Source organism: Ochotona curzoniae, unplaced genomic scaffold (assembly GCF_017591425.1).
Source record: "Ochotona curzoniae isolate NIBS_2020 unplaced genomic scaffold, NIBS_Ocur_1.0 scaffold_274, whole genome shotgun sequence".
Lineage (NCBI taxonomy): Eukaryota > Metazoa > Chordata > Mammalia > Lagomorpha > Ochotonidae > Ochotona > Ochotona curzoniae.
The window spans coordinates 3,733,291-3,758,587 of NW_024467101.1; the positions used below are offsets into that span (position 1 = coordinate 3,733,291).

The 25,297-nt window shown below is 53.8% G+C and overlaps 2 protein-coding genes across 5 annotated transcripts in view; one reads left to right on the plus strand and one right to left on the minus strand.

Moving 5' to 3' along the window:
• Positions 1-21,575, minus strand: part of DGCR2 (DiGeorge syndrome critical region gene 2) — a 41,613-nt gene extending 20,038 nt beyond the window's left edge. For 2 of the 4 annotated variants that reach the window (XM_041003512.1, XM_041003511.1), the window contains exons 1-3: positions 21,267-21,575; positions 11,296-11,418; positions 772-897 (exon numbers count right to left, since the gene is read on the minus strand). In XM_041003512.1, coding sequence (XP_040859446.1) covers positions 772-897; positions 11,296-11,418; positions 21,267-21,345 — 328 coding nt within the window. In that variant the 5' untranslated portion in view covers positions 21,346-21,575. The remainder of the gene's footprint in view (positions 1-771; positions 898-11,295; positions 11,419-21,266) is intronic. The other 2 variants (XM_041003514.1, XM_041003513.1) reach the window with 1 other exon arrangement.
• A 2,351-nt stretch (positions 21,576-23,926) lies between these two features.
• Positions 23,927-25,030, plus strand: LOC121171853 (testis-specific serine/threonine-protein kinase 1-like). Its single transcript, XM_041003568.1, has one exon. The coding sequence runs from the start codon at positions 23,927-23,929 to the stop codon at positions 25,028-25,030; it is 1,104 nt and encodes a 367-aa protein (XP_040859502.1).
• The last annotated feature ends 267 nt before the right edge of the window (positions 25,031-25,297 follow it).

Consider the following 25,297-nt stretch of genomic DNA (forward strand, 5'->3'; position numbering starts at 1 on the left):
GGGAAGGAGTAGCAGCCTGTCCAGGTACTAAGACATGCAGACAGCCCTGCGGCACACCGGGGCAGTGAGCTGGACACATCTCCTGTCCCCCTACAGCTGGGGTAAGCACACCTTATGGAACAGGGACAGCGGGAAAGGCAGAGGGGCCAGGCAGCATGTGCAGCCCAGGCCCACGAAGGGAAAGGAGAGAGAGCCATTTATTGCCTGCTCGCCCCGAAGCGCCCACGGCAATGTGCTCGGCTGCCCACACTCCCAATGGATACAACAGATTTGGGGATGGGATCTGAGCCATGAGCTCCACGGGGGTGGGGAAAGAGTCGGCAGGGCATCTGGGCTGACCGTGTGGGGCCACACACGGTTCCACACCTGCTGACATCTGCTTAGGACAGCCAAGTTCAGCCACAGCCATCCCTCCCATCAACATCCCCTTACCTGACTGCTCTTCCAACATTCAAATGCTACAGGGAATTCTTCCAAAGACAGCCCAAGCAGACCCTCTTCCAGCCCATCACCTGCAGCGACCCACTAGGGGAGCAACGGATATACCCCAGGCTCTGCAGGGGCTGGGGGCGCACCAGTCCCACGAGGCAGCCGGCTTAATGAGGATAAACAGCCTGGCCCCACAGCCCGGGTTCCAGTCTCACTTCACCACTCTGAGATGGGTAACCACTCTTGCCCCCAGTGCTCACGAGCTGTTTTGGCAAACGAACCCCTTGCACCAGAGGCCATGCATAGGCTCAAGCATCACAGCAAGGCAGGCCTGCAACTTACTGCTGAAGCGCACGGGCTGGGCCACGTTCACTGTGTGGAAGTGTGTGGCGTCGCCTCCTCTGGCCCGCCCCTGCCGTGGATCCACAGCCTCCTTCCCATGGTAAGGACGCGCCTCCCCAATCACTTCTGAAACCACAAGGACAAAAAAAAAAAAAAAAAGTACACTGAGAGCCACATACAAACACAGGCGCATTCCAGCACGTACCAGGTCCTGACTCTGCATGGTTCAGGCTTCTTGGGGGCAGGAAGGACTAGAGGTGGCACAATGGGGGTCTGCTAATGGGGGTTTTCTTCAGATTCCCTAGAAAACACTGTCATTATGGGATGCCGGCACCACAGGCAGAGGCTGTACCTACCACACCATGGTGCTTAGCACTTGTACTTCTCAAACTGTGCCTTGGGATGGCACTGTGGCATAGCAAGGAAAGCTGCCATCTACAGCACCAGTACCCATTTTAGATGCCAGTTCAAGTCCTGGCTTCTCCACAGATGATCCAGCTGAATGCCCCTAGGAAAGCAGTGGAAAATGGCCCAAGTGTTTGAGCCCCTGCACTTCTGAGAAGACCCAAAAGAAACTCCTGGCTCACATCTTCAGATCAGCTCAGCTCCAGGTGCTGCAGCCATTTGGGGAGTGAACCAGCAGACTAAGGATCTCACTTCTCCTCTCTGTAACCCAGTCTTTCAAGTAAAAATAAATACATCCTACATACACACACACACACACACACACACACACACATACACGGCAGAGGAAGGTCCAAGTACCTGGGTCCCTATACTCCATGTGGGAGACAAGGATGGAATTTTGGCTCCTGGCTTCGGGCTGGCCCAGACCTGTTGTTGCAGTCATTTGGGGAGTGTCTTTTTTTCTCATATAAAACCTTAAAGCTATAGAGCTCACATCAGTATTTTCTGATTTGCTGGGTAGGCTAAAGACTCCAAATCCCTCTCCATGTTCCTAGACAGTCCTTGGAGCTTCACACTGAGGGGCCACACAACGTGGTCAGTGGGGTCCTTTAATTACCACAACCCTGAGGTTTCACAACTGCCCATATTTCCTTCCTTATTCTCCCAAAGACTGCACTGAACAACTTGTACACGAGTCTGGGTGTCCCTTACTACCACTCTCAGGCCCAGGGCAAGTCATCCTGGCTCACAGGCAAGGCGCCACTTTCATGGCTGCTGTCACACACGAGTCCCACTAGAAGGCAAGATGTGCCAATGCGTTGTAGCACAAGCCAGCTTGGAGCAGACCTCCAAGGGAGACACTTCTTCAGGCATTCAGAGAATGTACTTTGAGGTATGTTGTGGGCCAAGGAGTTGATTAGCACTTGTTGGAATGGGCAGGATCAGGAACTGGGCTTTTGGCTAAAAACACCTAGACTAATTGGACTCTTTGTATCCAATTTCCTGATTAAATTAGGGTGGGGAGAGTATATAAGGAGAGGTGAAGGAGCAATAGAGAGACTTCAGAGACTTCTACCATCACTGGTCTCCTGTGGGTGCTTCATCCCCAGACCCTCTCCCTGTCCATGTTACTGGCTCTGCTGGTCGGAGCAGGAGGTCACTACCCAGATGGCACCATGGCAACCTTGGTTATGAACACTTTGCATGGTGAGATGGCTGGCACCTGCTGCCGCTCTCTGCCAACACCCAGCACCAGCTCCCTGGGACTGGAGCGTCTTCTGCTACGTCCTGACTACCGCCACCTGCAGCACCCAAGGCGCCACTCAGAACACACTGACATAAGGGTAGCATGACAGTCCACACAAAGACTGCTTGCAGGGAAGCAGGTAGGGAGTGCGGGTCACTGGGACACAGGGTCGGCATGCTTGCTGGAGGCAAGCGCCCAACACTGGGCTGCAGACAGTGGCCTGATCTGAGACCAGAAACCAAGGAGGCAGGAGCGACGCAAGGGCTTCCCGTCAGAGGGGCAAGCTTGGGCAAAGCTTAAGAAACACAAGCCAAGTTGGAAGATAAGCCTGGGTGTGGCCAAGGTGAATTTCACTGCATCGAAATGTAGGTTATGGCTCAAATGAGGAAGACCTGTGATTTCACTCTCTCTCCCCAAGACCTGGCCCAGTATACAGCAAGGCCGCCCACAGCAAGACAAAGTGAAGCTAAGGCAAAGGGAGGGGAGAGAAAAAAGCAGCAGAAACTGCTGTTCAACCACAGGCGGTTTGCGGCAAGCCATCTGCAGTCTCTAGCGGCGGGGGCGGAAGTAAAATATGATAAGAAAATAACCAGAAAGCCCAACAGTGACAGGGCTGCATCTGTGTGCTGAGCTGCTTTTGCCACACTGCAGCTCCACTGGCCATCACAGGCCTTCTCATAGCCATGTTGTCCCTTCTCAACCAAATGTGTGCGTTTACCCCTTATCCACTTGTTTATTCCACTCCCGTCATATGCCCACCAGCAAAAACCAGGCCTTGAAGGGGAATGGCTTGGCCAATTGGATGGTGATGGATAGAGAAGAGGGTTCCCCAAGTCCTAGGGAACAAGTCCTCTTGTAACCATCTCTACATGAAAGATTTCTAGCATCCCATATGGATGCCAGTTCCAGAACCAGGTGCTCCACTTCCAACCAGCTCCCTGCTAACACGCCTTGGAAAGCACTGGAAGATGATTCAAGCAGTAAGCTCCTACACTCTTGTGAAAGACCCAGAAGCCTGACTCTGGCCTGGCCCAGAAAGGGCCACTGTAACCATTTAGAGAATGAATCAACACATGGAAAATCTCAATCTCAGTATCCCTCTCTCTTTTCCTTTCTGTAATTCTGGCTTTCAAATAAACTCATTAAAAAAAAGGGGGGGGGGGGGAACCAACGCAATAGCATAATGGTTCAGGTCCTCGCCTTGAATGCGCTGGGGTCCCATATGGGCACCAGTTCTAATCCCAGCTGTCCTGCTTCCCATCCAGCTCCCTGCTTGTGGCCTGGGAAAGCAGTGGAGGACGGCCCAAATCCTTGGTATCCCGCAACCGTGTGGGAGATCCGAAAGAGCTCCTGGCTCCTGACGTCGGATTGGCTCAGCTCTAGCCGTTGTGGCCATTTGGGGAGTGAACCATCGGATGGAAGATCTTTCTCTCTTTGTGTCCTCCTCTCTGTATATACACCTTTCCAATAAAAATAAACAAATCTTAAAAAAAAAAAAAAGGAGGTTTCCTTCCTCCCAAGCGCAACTTAAGGCATGCAGCGGCCTCAGAATTGCAGGTGCACAGGTGTGTGGGGCTGCCTGCTTCCCTGGCAGAGGACTTCACGCTGGGAGAGCTGGAGGGCCGGGGCCACTGAGGAAGCTGAAAGAGGGTGGGGTCTAAGTGGGCTTGTAACTGCCAAAGGGGAGGAGCAAGGGGACTTGAGCCTCTTTAACACCCACGGTGTCACATCCCTCTCCTCTCACAGAGCAAAACTGGACTGCAGTTGTGGTCAAAACCTCAAGTTTGCTAAGTCAAGGGTACCCACTCATCAATCAGCTCATTAACGGAAAGTTGGATCAGAAATTCAAAGTAGTCAGAACTCAAACTGAACAGGAATTCTGACACAGGAGGCCACTGTCCTGAAAGATGTAACTTCATCTACTGCCCACAATGTTTACTCTTTCGTCTTTCAAATAAAACGACAATAATTAAAAAGAGGAAGCAGGCCTGGCTACTGGCATCTGGGAATAGGACAGCAGATAGGGCCGGGGTTCCAGCTGTCTGCACTGAGAAGCTGTCAATTCCTCACTTTCCAAACTCCATGACCCTGGGGACACTTGTCGTCTCCATATAAGTTCGAGTACTAACAGAAACAGGGCACATGAGGCTGGCACCGAGGCACAAGCCTGTTAAGTTGCAATGTCCATGCCACCATCCTGTGTCTGAGAATGGGTCACACCCCCGCTGCTCTGCTTGGGATCCAGCTCCCTGCTTAGAGGGCTGGGAAGGAAGCAGAGGGTGGCCCAATTAATTAGCTCCCTGCCACCAACATGGAACGCCAGACCAGCCCTGCCCATGGCAGCCATTTGGGGACTAAAATAACAGATGGAAAACTTCAAATTTCCTCTCCTCTCTCCCTCCATCACTCTGCTGTCAAATGAATGAATCTTAAAAATAAATATAATGCATAGCTCATTTTCTTAAGTGAAAAACAAATAGTCACAAGATATTTTAGATTCTTTGTTTCAAATGTTTATCATTTGGTGTGTATATTTTTCATTGTAAATTTGTTTTATTTTTTATATTTACATAGTTGAGAGGGATGTAAGCCCATGTGGAACACCAATTAGGATGGGGAGGGTCGAGGAATGTGAGAAAAGCAGATGACGCAACTGCCTCCAATCTCCTTTTCTCTTCTGGTATCAGGAAAGTGGAGAGAGAAGGGGAGAGGGCTGCTCTCAGCAACCCAACCACATCAGAGCCCAGGAATGGGGGACAGTCACCCGATGTCACCCCAGGGTCCCTGGTGTGGAGCACGTTCTGAGAGTACTGCTTATGTGATTTTGGCAGTTCTGAGGGGCTGTTGGTCACGTTGCTCCAAGGCTGAGGAAATTCTTCCAAGGTCCATCAGCTGACCTAGTCCACCTGAGAGTCTCGATTCACCTAGATACTGGTCTGGGAGAACTGTTCAATTTGTTCTGTCCTCCACAGGCCTCAGTGAATTGGTGTCATATCCTCCATGAGCCTCTGGACATACTGTCCACCTCGTAGGCCTCAGCAACCATGGACACACTGTTCTGCCACATGCATTCCACGGTCACACTACATAGCCTATGATTTTCACCATGGTTGGAGTTCTGAGTCCAGTGATCTAGTTGAGGGGTCCTCCCAAAAACCTCCCCAGAGGTGACCCCAACCTGACACCTGTGTGTGCCAGCCAGTGTGGGGTCTGGCTCAGTTCATCTCACAGCTACAGCTCTAGAGCCATGGCACACAGGGAAGCACCCAGGGACTGCAGGTGACCACCTCCTGCTTGCTTTGGCCCTGCGGTTTTCTCTCTCATGTTCTTTTTCAGTGAAGTAAGCTCCCATGATGAATGTAGAAGATCTAGAACCTATGGTCAAAAGTGCCCTCAAGGAGAACGGCTACGGCTTCCCACAGGATCAAACTTCTCACACGTAGGAAAGTCACAGCCACATCCCCACCATTCATATTTGTTTTTTCCTTTTTTAAAAAAAATTTATTTTAGTGCGCGCGTGTGTGTGTGCTGTTGATTTTGGTGAGGGGGGAATAAGGTCTAGATTCCGTATTCTATGATTTTTTTAAAATTTCTTTTAAAATAAATGAGAGATGCTCTGATTTCTCTTCAGATCACATAAATCTTTCATCTTTTAAAATAAATTAGAGGACCTGGTACAATAGCCTAGTGTTTAAATCCTTGCCTTGCATCTGCTGGAATCCCATGTGGGCACCGGTAGGTGTCCCTGCAGCTCCACTTCCCTTCCAGCTCCCTACTTGTAGCCTGGAAAAACAGTCAAGGACGGCCCAAAGCCTTAGGACCCTGCACCCACGTGGGAGACCCAGAAGAAGCTCCTGGCTTCGGATCAGCTTAACTCCACCCGTTGCCACCACTTGGGGAGTGAACCAGCGGACATAAGACATTTCTCCCTGTACCTCCTTCTCCCTGTATATGACTTTTCAATTTAAAAAAAAAAAAAAGGCATCTTAAAAAAAATGAATGAAACCATTTCAGCAGTTATCAATTAATGGACATGAATGTTATGATTTATATATTTTTATTTAAAAAAGAGAAAGATGTACTTTATTTGAAAGAGAGAGAGACCTAAGAAAGATAATGACAGATCTTTCACCCACTGGCTCTCTTCCTTAAAGATACTAACAGCCAGGTCTGGGCCAGGCTGAAGCCAGGAGCCGGGCCACCGCCCACTGCCTTCCCAGATGCATGAGCAAGAAACTAGAAAAGCAGCAGAGTAGCTGGAACGCCAACCATGGGAATGCCTGCGCCAGACAAAAGCTTAACCTGCTGCGTTCCAAGGCCAGCCTTAGCTTTTTATTTTTTAATAAATATTTTAATGATAAATTGGTTTTAGAAAGCATTCTTATATTTTTGTGGGGCCCAGCACAATAGACTAGTGACTGAAGTTCTCGCCTTGCACACATCAGGATCCCATACAGGGACCAGTTTGTGTCCTGGTGGCCCCACTTCCCATCCAGCTCCCTGCCTGTGACCTGGGAAAGCAGTTGAGGATGGTCCAAAGCCTTGGGACCATGTGCCTGCATGGGAGACCTGGAAGAGCTCCTGGCTTTGGATCAGTGCAGCTCCAGCCATTGCACTCACTCGGGGAGTGAATCATCGGACGGCAGATTTTCCTGTTTGTCTCTCCTCCTCTCTATATATCTGACTTTGCAATAAAAATAAAGAAATCTTTAAAAAGAGAGAGAGCTGCTGACAGCTGCCAACAGACCAGGTGTAGGGGCCCACGTGTGCACATGAACGTTTGCAGCCCCAGGCAGGCAGGCAGGATTGCAGGCAGGCAGGGCCCCAGGCTAGCATGCTGCCTTACCAGAAGACCAGGCTCAGCGACCTGCATGTTTGTGGCCTTGGGGGTTGTGGATTGCTTAGGGAAGGGGCTATTGCGATATGTGGGAGGACCGACCACTGAGGGTGTACGTTACAGGTGAGGAATGATTTCTTGGGCACCTCTACCAACCAGACAACTGCACTTGCAGGTAAATCAGAGGACCTTTCCGGGTCAGACCAATGTATTGCCCACCTGGGAGACCTGGGCTTGGCTAGTTAGCATCAACCACTGCCAGCCTGTGCATATTAAAGCTAGGGCTAAGTGGGGCCTGCCTGGCAGAGCTGGACCACATTACCTACCAGTGAGACTCAGAGAAAAGAGCTGGTCATGTTAGCCTGGGCCATGACACTAACCATTACATAAGAGGACTAGCTCTGGGGACAAATTCTGTCAGGGATCGTAGGCTTATCCCTATGGGACTGTAACACCGCTCTGGTTTGCTCAAGGGCTAAGGTTGGTGATAAGCTGAGCTAGCCATGACCACAGAACTCACTGACACTTATGGGGTTATGTCAGCTGGGGTTGGAAAGTCAGGGCTGGTCTAGGCTACAGCACCCACAGGATGACCCAAAAGTGACGTGGGGGACAGGGCCAAAACACACACACAAAGGTCAAGACAGGGGGCAGACTATACTATGTAGCGGCCTAGTACCCGCTGGCACACATGAGATCTGGGTCTAGGAGTGGGCCAATGGTCCAACAGGGGAACTATCCTGGTGGGTGGAAGTTCCTGCTGGTGAGCACCAAAATCAGGGCTAGGTAGGGAGCAGGCCAGGCAATGCTGCTCCACTTGTCAGCAGGTGTGTGGGTTGGTTTAGCGGGGCAAACCAGGCAGTGTCGGGCTAAACCATAGCACCCTGACATGTGCAAGAGTCAGGATGAGATACAGGGAATGATGGGCTAGGCTATCACATCCACCAGGCTTGTGTGAAAGCCAAGGATGGGACAGCCTTGGGCAGGGTTAGGCTGTAGCACCCACCAGTCAGAGTTAGCCTGAGGACAGGACAGGCCACAGTACAGTCCAGGCCAGACCACAATACCCGTTGGCATACATGTTGGTCAGGCCTGGGGACAGGGTGAGCCAGAACAGGCCAGTCTGCAACAGCCACTGGCAGGTGCAAAAGTCAGTCTCTACTCCCTATAAATCTGACTTTCCAGGACCTGGCACAGTAGCCTAGCAGCTCAAGTCCTTGCCTTGTATGCACCAGGATCCCATATGGGCACTGGTTTTAATCCCAGCGGCCCCACTTCCCATCCAGCCCCCTGCTTGTGGCATAGGAAGGCAGTCAAGGACAGCCCAAAGCCTTGGGACCCTGCACCCGTGTGAGACACCCTGGCTCCGGGCTCTAGGCTTCAGATCATCACAGCTCTAGCCTTTGGATCAGCACAGCTCCAGCCATTGTCACCACTCAGGGAGTGAATCTCGGAGGGAAGACCTTCCTCTCTGTCTTCCCTTCTCTCTGCATATCTGACTTTCCAATAAAAATAAATAAATTTTATATTTTAAAAAAGTCAGGTCTGGGGTCACCTTAAATGAGATGTCTTGCAATCCCCAACTGGACCACCAGACTCAAAACTCCATCCACAGGAAGATCGCAGAATTTGTGGTCCAACCTTGGAATGCATGTGTCAGGACTGGGCCTCATTGATTGCTGATGCCTATGGGCATAAAGGGGATGTGACAGACAGCTCATTTAGGCCTGAAGAGGACATCAAGCGTCATGTAAGAAGATGGAGAGCAAAACAAAGGTGAACACAACTCTCCTGGCCAAGCTTTGGCAGCAAGTGTCTGGATGAGCAGATACACCAGGGTGGACTCTCAGCCAACGGACCTTGGAAGATTTTCTCCAACATGTAGCAACAAAACCAACCACATCTTGGAACTATCAGAATCACTCATGCAATATTCTCAGAACATTCTTCTCCAAACTGGTGTTTCTAAGATGACAACAAGTGGACATCCCTCATCTCCGAGGACTGATGCAGTTTGACAGCTAGGAGCAGTCCCCTCCTCATCCCTCACTCTGCCCCCTGCACCTCAGACCAGGAGAAACGGGAAGCATTTATCCCCCCTACCTTCCACCATACCTCAACCCACCCACCCTAATCAGTGATCTCAAGGGCGTGCATCCTTGTCAGATATGTAAACACCATCAAAAGTAAAATTTCTTCTCTATGCACACATACATACATATATAAAGAATGATCAGCAATCGGTGTGTGCCCTCAAAGGGGACCCAAGGCTAGCAGCCTCCTGACCATGTGTAAGCACTCCCGGGCCACTGCTCTCGGTGACTCTGCTGTGCCCAGGCCTCCACCGGACAGACTGGGGAATGGGACAACCCGTGTAACGTTCCTCTGAGCCAGACTATATAGTCTGGCAGATCCACAGTGTGAGGACAGCTGAACAAGATGACAACTGAGACAGCTGCCACTGCCTGCAGTGTGAGAGCTAAGGATGCAACAGGACCATGACCACACACAGCCCAGAGACCACGCCAGACAGCAGTTCAGCTGAGCTTCCAGAGAACCAACCAGGAACCACTGCTGCTTTCTTGAGAAAATTCTCCAGGCAGTTAGCTTTCAAGACACACCCTGGGGACTCCGACTCAACACCACTTGGTCCTCACCTGGCTACCAGCCACAGTGCATCTGTGTCCTACTACTGACCTGGGGGACAATCAGATGGGCTTTCAGACACAGGGCAATTCCAGAGGCTCCTGACCAGGCACCACAATTCAGATATCAATTTTAAAGCTCCATGTGATGAGGAGTGACCAGGACAGGTTGCACAATCAGAGGAAATATGGCCCAACCAGACCATGTCTGCTGTTTATTTTGCAAGAACTACCTGAGACTCCACTGCGTGCCCCACCTGATCCCCACGTAGCAGCCAATCACAGCAGGCTGCTCGGGCTCCTCCCTGCATGCCCCACCTGACCCCTGCGCAGCAACCACTCACACTCCTGAGCTGGTCTGCCCACAGTGAGCCTCTGGAGGAGGAGCTCAAGCCCAGCACTGGGAACACTGGGAAGAGTCAGCAGCTCCAGATTCTCTCACATACAGATAGCTAGAAGCTGACAGATGCTGAACCACAGCCATGCTCTCACATGGCAGAATCTGAACCACACCTCAAAGGGCAGCTGGCTCTGTCCCTGTAAAAATGGAACAAGGGAGTTCCAAGACAGGAAAGCATTCAGGAAGCATGCAGCGGGATGATCAGCAACAGGGTGAGCAGTGCAAACAGCTCAGCAGAGCCGCTGCAGACAAGGAGCTACAGGCTGGCTGGCAGAGGGCATGCCAGACGGGATGGAGTGTGAACGTCAGGCCCAGTGTGCATGTGGTGGAGACATACCTTCCTCCCAGAGGCTTCCCCAGAGCTGCCTGGGATCTCTAACCAATCAGCATGGACACTTACACGTGCACACACATGTAAAAGAAGCTGCACCCTCCACCCTGACACACACTGAGAACCAAGTATGCAGTGAACACTGTGGTATGTTAGTCCTCAAGGCAGCAGGAGCAGAAACCAGGTGGGAAGCCAGTGAGTTGAAGTTTCTGCGGTCTCTGCAAAGATCCTCAGGAGCCTACGGATCAGCAGGAAAGATGTCGAGTGCTGGTTACCTGTCAGCTGGCAGACAGGTGAGGCAGGGAGTACCAGACCACTCGGAAACAGCACAGCATGCTAGCCACATCTCAAGGGACAGGAAACCCAGCACCAGGGCCTGGCGGTCAGTGGCAGGGGACACAGTCCCATAAGATGGGCTCACTCTTAGCCTCCAGCAGGGCCTGGGCTGGCAGCACCCCACTCGCCTCCCATTGCCCAGCTCTGCCACCTTGGAGGTTCTGGGAACTGTCTACCTAGAGCACCTGCTTTTCAAAAAGACAGACTGTATCAAAGAGGAGGAGCTCAGCTCCAGCTACACGAGCAACATGTGGAATGCAGATGGTATCGGCTGTTCCTCAAAGGGGGAGTCACGTGCAGCCAGCAGCCTGCCATACTCACCTGGACAGTCGGCTTCGTCACTCTTATCCTCACAAGTAGCCCTGCCGTCACACTGCCACCGCAGGGGGATGCACTGGATGGCACCGCTGCGACAGGCAAACTGCCCAGGGTTGCACCTCAGTTCTGTGGAACCAAAGGATGAGAGGTCAGGGAGGAAGTGGTAGAGACTGGGAACAGCAAAGCCTGCTGCTGCGAGGCCTGGGCAGTGTGCACCAGAGGCCAGGCGGTGCCTCTAACCTAGAGGCCCCACACACTTCCCAGGTGGAGCAGATCACAGCAGCACTGACCCAACAGAGCACCACGGGGATGACAATTTTCTTTTTTTAATTCATGTATTTATTTTGGAAAGGCAGAGTTACAGAGAGAGAGAGAAGGAAAGACAGAGAGATCTTCCATCCACTGATTCATTCTCCAAGTGGCCACAGTGGCCGAAGCTAAGCTGACCTTGGCAGGAGCCAGGAGCTTTCTCTGGGTTCCACATGGGTGCACAAGTCCAAGCACTGGGGTTTTCCTCCACTGCTTTCTCAGGCACATTAGCAGAGAGCTGGATCGAAAGTGGAGCAGCACAGTGCCAGTCTCAAGTTTCTTTCTTCCTTTTTTTTTTTTTTAAGATTTATTTATTGACGCTTGGCACTGGAGCAGAACAGGTGAAGGCACTGCCTGTGATGATGCCAGTTTCCATTCGGGCGATGGTTCAAGTCCTGCTTGCTCCACTTCCAATCCAACTCCCTGATGATGGGTCTGGAAAAATAGCAAATGGTGGCCCAAGTGCTGCGTTCCCGTACCCATGTAGGAAACCAAGAGAAGCTCCTGTTTTCTAGCCTCCACCTGGCTGAGCCCGAACTGTTATCATCATTTGTGGAGTCAACCAGCAGATGATAGCTAGCTCACTCGCTTGCTAACTTTGCATTTCAAATAAATACATCTTTATTAATTTAACAGAGTGACACACAGAAAGAGATAAAAACAGAAATATCTTCCACCTGCTGATTCACTGCACAAATGGCCTGCAACAGCCAGGGCTGGGCTACACCAAAGACTAGAGCCTGGAACTCCATCGGAGTCTCCCGAATGGGTGGCAGAGTTCTAAGCACTTGGGCCATAATCTGCTGCTTTGCCAGATACATTAGCAAAGAGCTGGATCGCAAGTGTATGGCCCCACAACGGTGCTTTTTTTTTTTTTTTTAAGATATATTTATTTTTACCTACAGAGAGGAGATACAGAGAGGAAATAGAAAGACCTTCCACCCACTGGGTCACTCCCCAAGTGGCTGCAATAGATGGAGCTGAGCTAATCCAAAGCCAGGAGCCAGGAGCTTCTTCTGGGTCTCCCATGCAGATTCAGGGTCCCAAGGCTTTGGGCCGTTCTTGACTGCTTTCCCAGGTCACAAGCAGGGAGCTGGATGGGAAGTGGATCAGCCGGGATACAAACCAGCGCCTTTATGGGACCCCAGCGCATGCAAGGCAAGGACTTTAGTCACTAGACTACTGCTTCAGGTCCACTTCCCCCCACTCAACACACACACACACACACACACACACACACACACTCTCTCTCATCTGAAAGAGCCAGAGAGAGGGAGAAACAGAAAAAGACCCTCCATCCCAGATGGCCACACAGGCAGTGCTTGACCAAGAGGAAGCCAGGAACCAGGAGCTTCCTCCTGGTCTCCCACATGAGTGCAGAGGCCCAAACACTTTGGCCTTCCTACACTGCCTCTCCCAGGCCATCAGCAGGGAGCTGGATCAAACGCAGAGCAGCTGGGACTCGAATCAACACCACACAGGAGGTGAGATGGCAGCCCCACTCACTACACCACAACACTGGCCCTATAATGGTGATTTTCACAAGCTACTTGACACAGACTCTAAGTCAAGCCTTGCACTGACCCAAGGGAGCCAGGGGTGACGAGGGGCACCGCACAGCTCCTCGCAGGTTGGCTCTGAGTCAGCTGGACAAATACATGCACGAGTGAGTGTACACACACATACGTGTCTCACATGGCAAATGGGGATCTTGCCCACAGCAGGACTCCAGCAGCACAACAAGCCAGAGGAACCTTTCCACATCTGGGCTCTGAACTTCTGCTTAAAAATGGGACCTAGCGCAGGTGCTCAGTCTAGCAGTTAAGCTGGTGCTTATGATAGATATCCCAGACCCACATCATGTGCCCAGGTTCAAGACCCAGCTCTAACACCAGACTCCAGTTTTCTGCCAACACACACCCACTCCTAGACTGTGTTCCTGGCTCCCAGCTTCAATTCAGCCCAGCCCTAGCCAATGCAGGCACCTGGGAAAATAACTAGTGCAAAGGGACTCACTCTGTTTTGCAAATAAATTAATATTTTTTTCGAAGAACATAGGGTCTAACCAGGGTCTCCAAGACAGGTAGCTGTTGCAGAAGGAAAAGCAGGGCTTCCAGAGACACCAGGGAGTGGCACAAGCGGGCTGCAGCAGCTGCCAAACAGGGACACACTGAGTAAGATGGGACCCCAAGGCAGATCACGGAGGCTGAGGGGAAGTAAATGGCAGACCTTTACCTGGTACATCTCCAGGAGCCAGTTAAAACCAGCAGTGGTCTCCGGGAGCAATTATCAGAGAAATGTTAGATGATTTGGCAAAGCACAGGCTAGCACTAAGGAAGGGGTGCCCGACCATGAACCTGGACCAAGTCCTAGCCCTTCCTTCTGTGAGAGATTTCTACTTTGCTTTTGTTTGTTTAGATGTTCACTTATCTATTTCAATGTCTGAAAAACAGAGACAGACATCTCCCATCAGCTGGGTCACTCCCCAGTATCTGCATCAGTTAGAAATGAGTCAAATCGAAACCTGGAGCCAGGAACTTGGTCCAGGTCTCCATGTGGTGGCAGGGACACAAGTCCTTGTGCCATCACCTTCAGCCTCCAGGGTGTGCATCAGCAGGAAGCTGAGACAGAAACAGAGTCAGCACTCAAACCCAGACACTCCAGTAAGGGATACCAAATCCCAGGCAGTGTTTCAGTTGCCATGTCAGGTCCCCACTACCAGAATGACCGGTCCTCAGCAGCTTCGGGGAATCACAGCAGAGGAGCTACACCAGTGTGGCCCACAGAGTGGGAAACAGTAACTTTCTGGAACGTCAGTAAAACTGTGCAGACCCAGAGCTGGGGCGCAGACCCAGAGGAATCAACGCGGAGCACAGCAGGGGGTACTGACACAGGCCAAGAGACACAGAAGACCAAACAAGCCCTGCCTGGCCTTCCTGTGGCCAGGATCATTTCACTTAAAGGAGGAGAAAAAGGGAAGTGATTTCACTGCTATGCTAAGCTGCCCAGGCAACTCTGAAACCCGATCAGGGAGGAAACGCAGGCTACACCTGATCCCAGCCCACCCACCCAGTAGGGTGCTGCCGACACCAGAGTCCCTGGGGGAAGACAGTGCTGGGCCAGCACAGCACGAACCTCAACCCGCATAATGACTTCCAAGATGGGAGAAGGAAGAAGGGTCAGAGGGCAAGGGGCTGTTCTGTTCCCTCCCATCACCTGCCACTTCCAGGCAGCCAATCCACTCAACAGAACCAGAAAGACAGCCTTTACCAGATGTGTCACACTGTAACTACGGTCACATGCCACGTAAAGGCTTTTGGCGAGCTGGAGTCTTAGGAGTCAGAGAGACTTGAATTAATTACCCTCCTGGGCATCTTTATAAAGGGGGGGGGGGAGGGGGACAGGTGTGTGGCCCAGTGTTCCCAAATCGCAATGCCTGTATCTAACCCATGCTCTGGCTCCTGACCCCAGCTCCCTGCTAATGCAGACCCTGGAAGGCAACAGGGAGTCGGATTGCTGCTACCCATGTGAGAGACCTGGACTGCGTGCCTGCCTGCTTGGACTGGCCCAGCCCTGAGGGGTGGGGCACCTGAGGTCTAAAAACAAGTGGATGGGAGATCTCTTTTTCTACCCATCAAGTAAGGTTTTTTTCTTTTTTAAACTGTTTTTTTTTTTCTTTTAAAAAGAAAGAATAAAATCAGAAGAAATGGAGGGAGACATGGAGTGAGGCAGACTCAAGACACTCTTAGGGGAGAAATGAGGTCTCCACCCAGCGGGAGGGGTGGGGTACCAGCTGGTGGCTCTCCACTGGCTCCCCATACACCCACCTTACATCCTGTCAGTCATGGTGCAGGAGGCAAAGAACCAGGCTAGGGATAGGCATTCTAACTGAACACCTGGATAATTCTGCCTGGAGAGGAGTTACCCCCTTCGGCCTCAGCATCCTAATCCCTACAACCCGCCAGTCTCATGACTTACCCACAGCAGGGCTGTCGGCGAAGGCTGTGCACAACTGCACCTAAACTCCCAGACCACACTGAGCACCTCAAAGGCCCTGGGGCATTTAGCCTGCACCCCCCCCCCCAGCACAGGAAATACACACATGACAGAGAGTGGAACTGAGAGCTCATCAAACAACCAACCAAGCACAGAGCATCACAGAACCCAAATTCAAAGGACCCTGGGCCAGCTGAGCCCTCCACCTTTTTTCTCCAGGAAGAAACTGACACCCACCAAATGACTTGAAAAAGGCAATGCGGCAGGGGAGTGTTGGGGAGAGGGAGACAGAGTGCTCAAAAATGAAAAACAGGGAATTTGGACCCAGTGTGGTTGCCTGGTAGCTGAAGTCCTCGCCTTGAATGTGCTGGGATCCCATATGGGCGCCAGTTCTAATTCTAGCAGCCCCGCTTCCCATCCAGCTCCCTGCCTGTGGCCTGGGAAAGCAGTCGAGGACGGCCCAAAGCCTTGGGACCCTGTACCCGTGTGGGAGACCCAGAAGCTCCTGGCTCCCGGCTCCGGATCAGCTCAGCTTGACTGTTTCCCCATTCCACAAGCAGGGAGCTGGAATTAGAAACAGCACCCATATGGGATCCCAGCGCATGCAAGACAAGGACTTTGGCCAAAAGGCTATGGCACTGGGCCCACCCAAGGTGGTTTTACCATCAACCCTGTTTTTTCTTCTGTTTTTCTTTTAAGAGTTTTTTTTTAATTGGAAAGTGAGATATTTATATATAGAGGAGGAGGAAGATATCTGAGTTCACTCCCCAAGTGAATGCAATGACGGGAGCTGTGCCGATCCGAAGCCAGGAGCCAGGATATCTTCCAGATCTCCCACACGGTACAGAGTCCCAAGGCTTTGGGGCGTCCTCAAATGCTTTCCCAGGACACAAGCAGGGAGCTGGACGGGAAGCAGGGCCGCTGGGATTAGAACAGGCACCCATATGGGATCCTAGTGCTTAGAAGGCGAGGACTTTAGCCACTAGGCCACTGCACCGGGCCCCATCAACCCTGTCTTAACAGGTAGCAGGCAAGAGCCGAAAGGAGACAGAAGACAGGCCAACCAAATTCTTGGCAGCTGCTAGAGATCAGAGGGGAGGCCGCCTTGAGGGAGAGGCCTGGCCAGGAACTACAGATGACAGCCAAACCACAGGGACTTAAGCAACAGCCACACCAGGCACAGGGAGGAGCCAGCTACAGCCTCAAGCAGAACAAGCGCATTTTCCTAGCCAGGTACCAGGCAAGCCCGTCAGAGGGGCAGTCCCCTGCCCACCCCCCAACTCCAGGCTAGGAAGCCACTCTAAGTGAATACCCACGTTAGCGAGAAGCCCCTCACACCTGCACAAACTACCCATGCCCTGCCCAGCAGGGTGCCCAGGGCAGATGACTGCACAGCCAAGCCCGCTGCCACCAATCCCTTCTCTTCCAGAGGCCTTTCTGCAGGACAGCCAAGAGACCCCACCTCCTCTCTGCACCCACTGGGGCACTTATGAAGCCACTAAGGAATCTGCCGTTCTTCATGCCAAAACATTAACGTGCACTTGTCCAGGAACCGACTTCTGAGCACCACTCTGAGCCTCACTAAGCTCTGGGGACTCAGTACAAAATAGACAAATGGGGCCCGGTGCCATGGCCTAGCTGCTAAAGTCCTCACTTTGAATGCACACACACACACAACCAGGAGAAGGTGGAGTCAGGCAGATAAAGTAAAATGTTAGCAGCTAAGTCTAAGCAAAGGATACACAGTATTTGTACTGGTTTTATTTTTGCAACTTTTGTGCTTGCAAAAACTTTCCAATTAAAGGTTCCTTTTGGGGCCCGGCAGCGTGGCCTAGCAGCTAAAGACTTTGCCTTGAATGCGCCAGGATCCCATATGGGTGCAGGTTCTAATCCTGGCTGCCCCGCATCCCCCATCCAGCTTCCTGCTTGTGGCCTGAGAAAGCAGTCAAGGATGGGCCAAAGCCTTGGGACCCTACACCCACGTGAGAGACCTGGAAGAAGTTCCTGGCTCCTGGCTTCAGACCGGCGATCTTCCTCTCTGTCTCTCCTCCTCTCTGTATATCTGACTTTGTGATAAAAATAAAAAAAAAAAATCAATCTTTAAAAAAAAAAAGGTTCCTTTTCTGGAAAAGACAGTCAACAGTGCAGTCGGGGTGGTTCCAACCTTAAAAGAAGAAAGGAAAGGGTTGACCCTGGAGCCCAATCAGCCAGCAGGACACACTCCAAGTGCCACAGTGTGGCGACTGAAGAGGAAGGCACCCCCAAACTCTTGCTCTTCTGAGCTGCAGTTACTTTCTGATGGGGTAAAGCTACCCACTCTTCCTCTGTGCTACCGCACAAAACAGAAAACACTACACTCCTAAGCAAGGGGCTGGGCCCTCCCCAGCTCACAGGATGGCCATCAGGTGGCCACCTCCTAGCCCCTCACATAAAGGGACAAGGACCCTCAACTGGAGCCAGACACCTAACCTTGAGCCCTGCCCTGCAGCTCCCCCAAGCTGTGTCATCTTCATCAAGTCACCTGCCCCTTCCAGCTGGCTCTGGGGGAAGTCTAAGGAAGATCAGCTACTGCCCAGGGGACCGAGCTGAGCACAGCTCTTAGAGGGCCAGCAATGGTAAGTGGTGACCAGGGACCTCGGGCCATGGGGACAGTGCTCAACTCCCAAAACAAACGTCTTTTCTCCCCCATATAGTGAGGCTGAAACAATTCAAAGTACAAAGCCCCCTCTTTGGAATCAGCGACTGATGCTGTGCTGCCTGCACCGGTAGCAAAAGGGTCAATGATACAATCAGCGGCCACCCAAAGGACCCGTCTCACGGTCACAACTGCCTCAGCACAACTCCACGCTCACTTCTCACCACGATACGCGTCCTCCGTGGCCATTATGATCAATGACAGGAGCTTCTGGGATAGATGGGCAGTTGTGTCTCTCAGTTGGAAGAAGGTTTCTCTCCTTCTAGTGGACCCCTGGGATCCATCCACCGGGGTTAAGAAACTGTTCAAAGCCCAACCTGAGGCCGGGCCAGGCCAGCCCTCCACCACCTAGAACAAAAGCCCTCTGAAGTTTATCTTCCCTATCCAGAAAATAGTACAAACAGTTCCTACAAGAGACCACCTATAGGTTCTTCAGGGCCTGGTGCAATGGCTAAATTCTTACCTTGCATCCCAAAGGATCCTATATGGGCGCCAGTTCTAATCCTGGCTGCTCCACTTCCCATCCAGCTCCCTGTCTGTGGCCTGGGAAAGCAGTTGAGGACTACCCAAAGTCGTGGGACCCTGTGCCCGCATGGGAGACCCAGAGGAAATTCTGGCTTCTGGCTTCAGATCAGCTCAGTTCCAACTATTTGGAGAGTAAACCAGCAGATAGAAGATCTTACCCTCTGTTCCTCTTTTTCTTAGAAAATATGATATCTTTCCAATAAAAACAAATTTTATTAAAGATAAAAAAAAAAGGTTCTTCAACATGTTAGTACTCAGAACAGCACCTGGTACATGACACGGTCTGCACCCACCAAGAGCACATGTGCATGAAACGCCAATTCTAGCACACAGGTGCTGCCTGCTTTCAGAAACGCTTCCCACCCTGAGAGGAGCTGCCCGTAACTGGGCCATATCCTCAGTGGCCTCAGCAGGCAGGTGTCACAGGACGACCCCCCCGCCGCTTCCTAACTCCTGAGAAGCAGGGTTTGGGCAGGGACTCTCATCATATCCCAGTGGGCTTCTTCTAAGCCATGCCCCAAAAAGTGAGAAGAACAAGACCAGAGAAACCTCTACCCTCCTGGCCCAGGGCAAGACCCAGCTTCATTGCCAACTCAATCTGCAAGCTGGGGGAGCCTCCCTCCCCGTCTCTGCAGGGCAACCAAAGACACCAACTGCCCTGGAGACAGAAGGCCATGGATGAAGCTGACTTTTCTGGGGCCGGCTTTATGGTACAGCCTGCAATGCCAACATCCCAAATGGGCACTGGTTCAAGTCCCACCTACTCCACTTCCCATTCAGCTCCCTGTTGTTGCACCTGGAAAAGCAACAGAGGACAGCCCAAGCCCTTGGGTCCCTGCCACTCATGCGGGAGACCCAGATGTAGCTCTTGCCTCCTGGCCTCAGCCCAGCATTGTAACCATTTGGGGAGTGAATCCACAGCAGATGAAAGATCGGGTTCCCTATCTTTCTTTGTCTCTCTGTGTTTCAGATAAGTAAGTAAAACCTTTAGAACAATAACAACCACAAAAAGCAGCTCGGCTCCCTCCACCAGAGCCACTCCCCCTGCCCCCACATCCCTCTCTGATCTCACAGGTCTCCCATGGTCCCCGGCGCTGTCTCACAAGTACACACGATAGCAGCCTGTGGTGCTCAACACACAGGGTCTGATGCCCGACTCACGCCGGCCTCCATGCCAGGCCCTCCTAGAGAGGGCTGCTCCCTGCATTCAATCTCACTAGCAACCACCACTCCAGATGCTTTGAGAACTGCTGCAGGCCAGTTGGCAGCACGGGTGAACACAGCAGCAAGGGAAAGGGGGTGAGGGACACCAGTCACTTCTGTCATCCCAGTGGGAGACACTGGACCTGGAACCAGGGGCACCCCAAGCAGACAAGCAAGCAAGAGCCCAGCAAGAGAGTGGGAGCCAGGATGGGAACAGGATGCCACTGCACTCACTCTGCAAGCATATACGGGTTTTCTGAAGAACTGAACCCCAAGGACCCACAAACAGCATCAACTCTGACCACCAAGAGCCTTTGTGGTCCCCACCTCCCTCTCTATTGCACTGCTCTTCCTACAGAGGGTACGAGCTGCCCAGAGCACAACCAGCTCGGCAAGGGAACCAGCAACGACTCACCAAGTTTTGCCAGGTCGGCCACTGGCCCAAGGCCAGAGCAACCAGGTAGGCACACGGGGGAGGACCTGGACGTTCCACTGCAGATACAAAGGCACAGAGCCAAGAGGTGTAGTAGTGTCTGGTGGGAGTCTAGCAAGGGCCTAGCGGGGATCTGCACGCCCATGTGCACCCAAAACCCAGCTTCAACCGTGCTCCAAAATGGGACTTGTGCCTTCATGGGACCCACGAAGGATCATTTTCTTCCCCACAACGGGTATGCCCATTTATGTTAAAACAGCTTCTCTGACGCCCAAGTTCCTTCTGAGATGCCGTACATCCCTAAATGGACAGTATGATGGATACTGCCAAATGACGGACGGATCAGACCTGCAGCCAGACAACCGTGATTTTGCAATGGTGCCCGAACCAGGTAGGAACGGGGCCTTCTGGCTGCTCCCGCCACAGGCTTCGGAAACACTGCAGGCTCAGAGTCCCCAAAGCATTTAATGACTCGGCGCGAGCCGGGAGCACTCCAGGCGCCAGGCCCCAAACCCCGAGCGCGCGCGAGAGTCCTCCAGCGCCAAGACGCCTCACACAACCACAAGCCGCGCTCGTCCCGCGCTGAGGGGACTGGCCCGAGGCCACGGCCCGCCGCCCGCCCGCCCGCCTGCCCAAGCCGGCTCCTCGGCCAGCCGCTCGGGCCCGGCTTCGGGGCGCAGCACCGGGAGCCCCGACGCGCCAGGACGCGCGCGCCCCTCTCCGGGAGCCGACCACCCCGGGAGTCGCCGCGCACGGACCGCGACCGGGCGCCGCCCCCTGCCGCGCCCCCCGCGCCCCCACCTCGCCGCGCACCTGGCCGCAGCGGCTCGGTGACGGTGAGCACGAGCAGGAAGAGCAGCAGGAAGGCACCGCTGTCTGCCTTGGGCACCATTTATCCTCCGTTCATCGTCCCCCGGACGGCCGCGTGACCCCGCGGGGAGGCCGGACCGGGCCGGACTGAGGGGCTTAGGGCTTGAGGGGTGAGGGTCAGGGGGATGGGCCTGGCCGCGGACGGCCGTAGAGAGGCGATGGGAGAGCACTCCGAAGGGGGAGAGCCACGGCGAGGCTGGACCGAGGGCGTCGCGTGCACTCTCGGCCGCAGCCTCGGGCTCCGACTCCGGCTCCGCGCAAGATGGCGGCCGTCCTGCTCGGCCCCGCGCCGCCCCGCCTCCTCTGCCCGCGACGCCGGCGCGGACCAATGAGCGCCGAGCTGGGAGGCGTGGCCAGCGCGTTCCCCTCTAACGTGTAGGCCGCCAGCCGGGCTGGGGGGCGGAGCCTCAGCGGCAGTGCTCGAAAGGGGGCGAGGCCTGAGTCGCGGGCGGCCGGAGGTGGGTACTAAGGGGCGGGCCCAAGGAGGGTGGGCGGGATTACAAGAATAGATCCTTGTCATTGGTCAAACCGAGAGGTGGGGCCCCGGGGCGGAGGCTGATTGGCGGGGCCTCCAAAAGACCTAGAGTTCCAGGACGCCGGGCTGGGGCGGTCGGGGCGGTCGGGGCGGTCGGGGCGGTCGGGGCGGGCTGGGGCGGTCGGGGCGGTCGGGGCGGCGGGGGCATCTGGATGGGAGAACCGCAGTGACTGACTCTGACTGGGGCTGAGCCTGGGGGGTGGGATGCTCTGGGACCGCGGAGGGGGCTGAGGGAGACCCCTGGACTTCAAAGGTCTTCATACTTGCAGCGCCAGGTCAGATCAGCGGACCAAAGTTACGCTCTAAAGTGAGGTCGAACCGCTGTGGAAAAAGAAGAGAGAGGAAAAAAGCAGGGCTTGGAAGTCCTGAGGAACTGGCAGGTGTGGCTTCACCGACAGGCAACTACAGATGCTTCAGCAGATAAAGAAGTGACCTGTGGCAGTGCCGCCCAGGGAGGGGACCAGGGAGGTCCAAGATACCTCCCAGACAGGAGGCCAGCTCAGCTTGCAAGCAAAGTCCTGCCCCACAACCCAATAGTGGCTGAGGGGGAGTGTATGGAACAAAGTGCTGGGGCCCAGGCCAGGCTCTGGGGCAGGGCTCCGGGAGTTGCCTGCCAGTGCACCTGCCTTCTGAACAGGGAGTTGAAGACAGCAGATGGTGTATTGCTGGCAGGAAGGAGAAGCTGTCCCAGCCTGGCAGGGGGCAGTCATGGGCTGGCCAAGAAGATGAAGAGGAGCTGCCAAGAAAGAAGGGTCCCCAACAGCCCCCAGCCCCACCAACTCACTCCTGAGTGTCCTTCGAAGGATACTGGGATTCCATCTTGTGCCACTTTGTAGTCATGTGAGGCAGGGGCACACCTTCCAGCCCCTGCCAGGCCAGCCTTTCAGCTCCTGCTCCTTCCCCCAGAGTGTATGTCCCAGAGCAGATATTAGACAAAAACAAGGTGAAATCATGGTCCCCAGGACGCATTGCACAGGAGCTGCTGCCAGCACCCAGACTGGGAGCCCCACCCACCCTGTACCCCCACTCCACCCCAGGGAATCCAGCCAGCCAGGCCACAGGCTGCCCAGGATCCCTGGAAGGAACTCACAGCCGGAGAGCAGCCGGATTTCTATCAGTCGGTTGTATCTCCACACAGCCACTGGAAGAAAAGCAAGGCCAGGACAGTAGAGAGAAGAGCGAGGAGGTGGGAAGGCCAGGCAGATCACATAGCACGGACAGGCAGAGTCCTGGGTTTCAAAACTGCAGCCGGGAGCATCAGCCCCCTACAGACCCTCCTCCATCTGCCTCCACTGTACGCTGTGCCCCTACAGGCTGCCAGCGCAAATGGCATCAGGGCCAGGGGACATCCCCTCCATCTCCAGGAGTGGGGTCATGGCCACCTGGCTCTTTTCCCCCTGCTAAAGGTCCATGCTGTCAAAGTATCCTTCATCTCGAGTTCCAGGGGCCTTTCCTCCCCTTCTTCACACAAGGCAGGAAACTGTTGCCACTTTAGGCATGCCTGGGCTACTCCAAGGGAGCTACCTGCCTTTGGAGAGCATTCCTTGATTAAAGCCCAGTCTGATTATCTTTCCATTGAGGGTGTCTTCCATTTCCAGTGGGGGGATGGCCCCCTAAAATTCCTAGGTTGCCCTGGTTTGCAATCACCAGGCCTCACCACCTCTTAAGCTGTTCCGGTTCTAGGTCTGGAGGCATGGACAAGCCAATGTGCTTCCCCCTCACCCTCCTCCTCCCTAAAGTCCCAGCCAAACTCAAGGCCACATTCTCCACTAGCGTCTCATCTGCTCCTTCCCCCTTGAGCCTGACCTTGCAAGGGTACCAGATGCAAGGGGCTGGAGCCTCATTCCCCCATGGCACTCCTCCTTTGTGACTTCACCCACTGAAGTCGCCCAGGAAACAATGCTGAATGTTCCATCCCAGAGTCTTGGCCTCTGGGGAGGCAGGGACAGCAGGCCCGGCCAGCCCAGAGGACTCTGTCCACAGCATAGATGAGGACGAAGCTGGCCCATGTCCCGGAAGGATGTAGAGGGTGAGGAGAGCCTCAGGGGCACTGGGCGCTCCCAGCACCATGGATGACGCTGCCGTCCTCAAGCGACGAGGCTACATCATGGGGATAAATTTGGGAGAGGGCTCCTATGCGAAAGTCAAATCCGCTTACTCTGAGCGCCTCAAGTTCAACGTGGCGGTCAAGATCATCGACCGCAGGAGAGCCCCAACAGACTTCTTGGAGAGGTTTCTTCCTCGGGAAATTGAGATCCTGGCCATGCTGAACCATCGCCACATCATCAAGACTTACGAGATCTTCGAGACATCAGATGGCAAGGTCTACATCGTCATGGAGCTCGCGGTCCAGGGCGACCTCCTTGAGTTCATCAAAACCCGAGGGGCTCTGACCGAGGATGAGGCACGCCCCAAGTTCCGCCAGCTTTCCTCAGCCATCAAGTACTGCCATGACCTGGACATCGTCCACCGTGACCTCAAGTGTGAGAACCTCCTCCTTGACAAGGACTTCAACATCAAGCTGTCAGACTTCGGCTTCTCCAAGCGCTGCCTGCGAGATGACAATGCCGAGTTAGCGCTGAGCAGGACCTTCTGTGGTTCAGCAGCATATGCGGCCCCCGAGGTGCTGCAGGGCATCCCCTACCAGCCCAAGGTCTATGACATCTGGAGCCTGGGCGTGATCCTCTACATCATGGTGTGTGGCTCCATGCCCTACGATGACTCCAACATCAAGAAGATGCTGCGCATCCAGAAGGAGCATCGCCTCAACTTCCCACGCTCCAAGAACCTGACGGGTGAGTGCAGGGACCTCATCTACCGAATGCTCCAGCCGGACGTCAGCAGGCGGCTGAAAATCGATGAGGTCCTCAGCCACTCCTGGATGCACCCCCAGACACGGGTACCGTCCTCCACAGTCATCAACAGGGAGCAGAGGTCTGTGTCGGTCCCTGCCCTGACCCCGATCCCAGAAACTGTCTCTGACAGGAAGTCGGCTACCCAGCTGGAGCCTAAGGAGGAGTCGCAGCCCGAGTCCCCGCCCGAGACAAAACCTGAGGATGATGCAGTGCAGGGGTCCAGGCAGCCTGAGACGCTGGCCTCCCCCAGCGAGCTGCCACCAGGGGACCCAGAGGAAGCGCCCCCTCCTCAGCCTCCTGAGGGAACACACACGTAGGGGAGAGTCTCTTGCAGCCCCGGGGGCCAGCGAGGCCAAGCTCAAGAAGGGAGGAGCCGGAGAAGGAAGACAGTCCCGCAGGAGCCACTATTTTCGTTAGATTCTTCTCCCTCCCTTTGAATTGGGTGTAACCCACCCAGCTACAGAAGCAATAAATCACTATATTAGTGCAGACCCCTGGATGAGTGCCTTAGCCACCAGCTAATCACAGTCCAGGGCCTTCATGGTAGGAATTCCCGGCTCACTTGGATACATCCCAACCGTGAC

Bases quoted from the DNA above. Each gene is read 5' to 3' on its own strand.
- LOC121171853 (XM_041003568.1), top strand. From the start codon at position 23,927: ATGGATGACGCTGCCGTCCTCAAGCGACGAGGCTACATCATGGGGATA.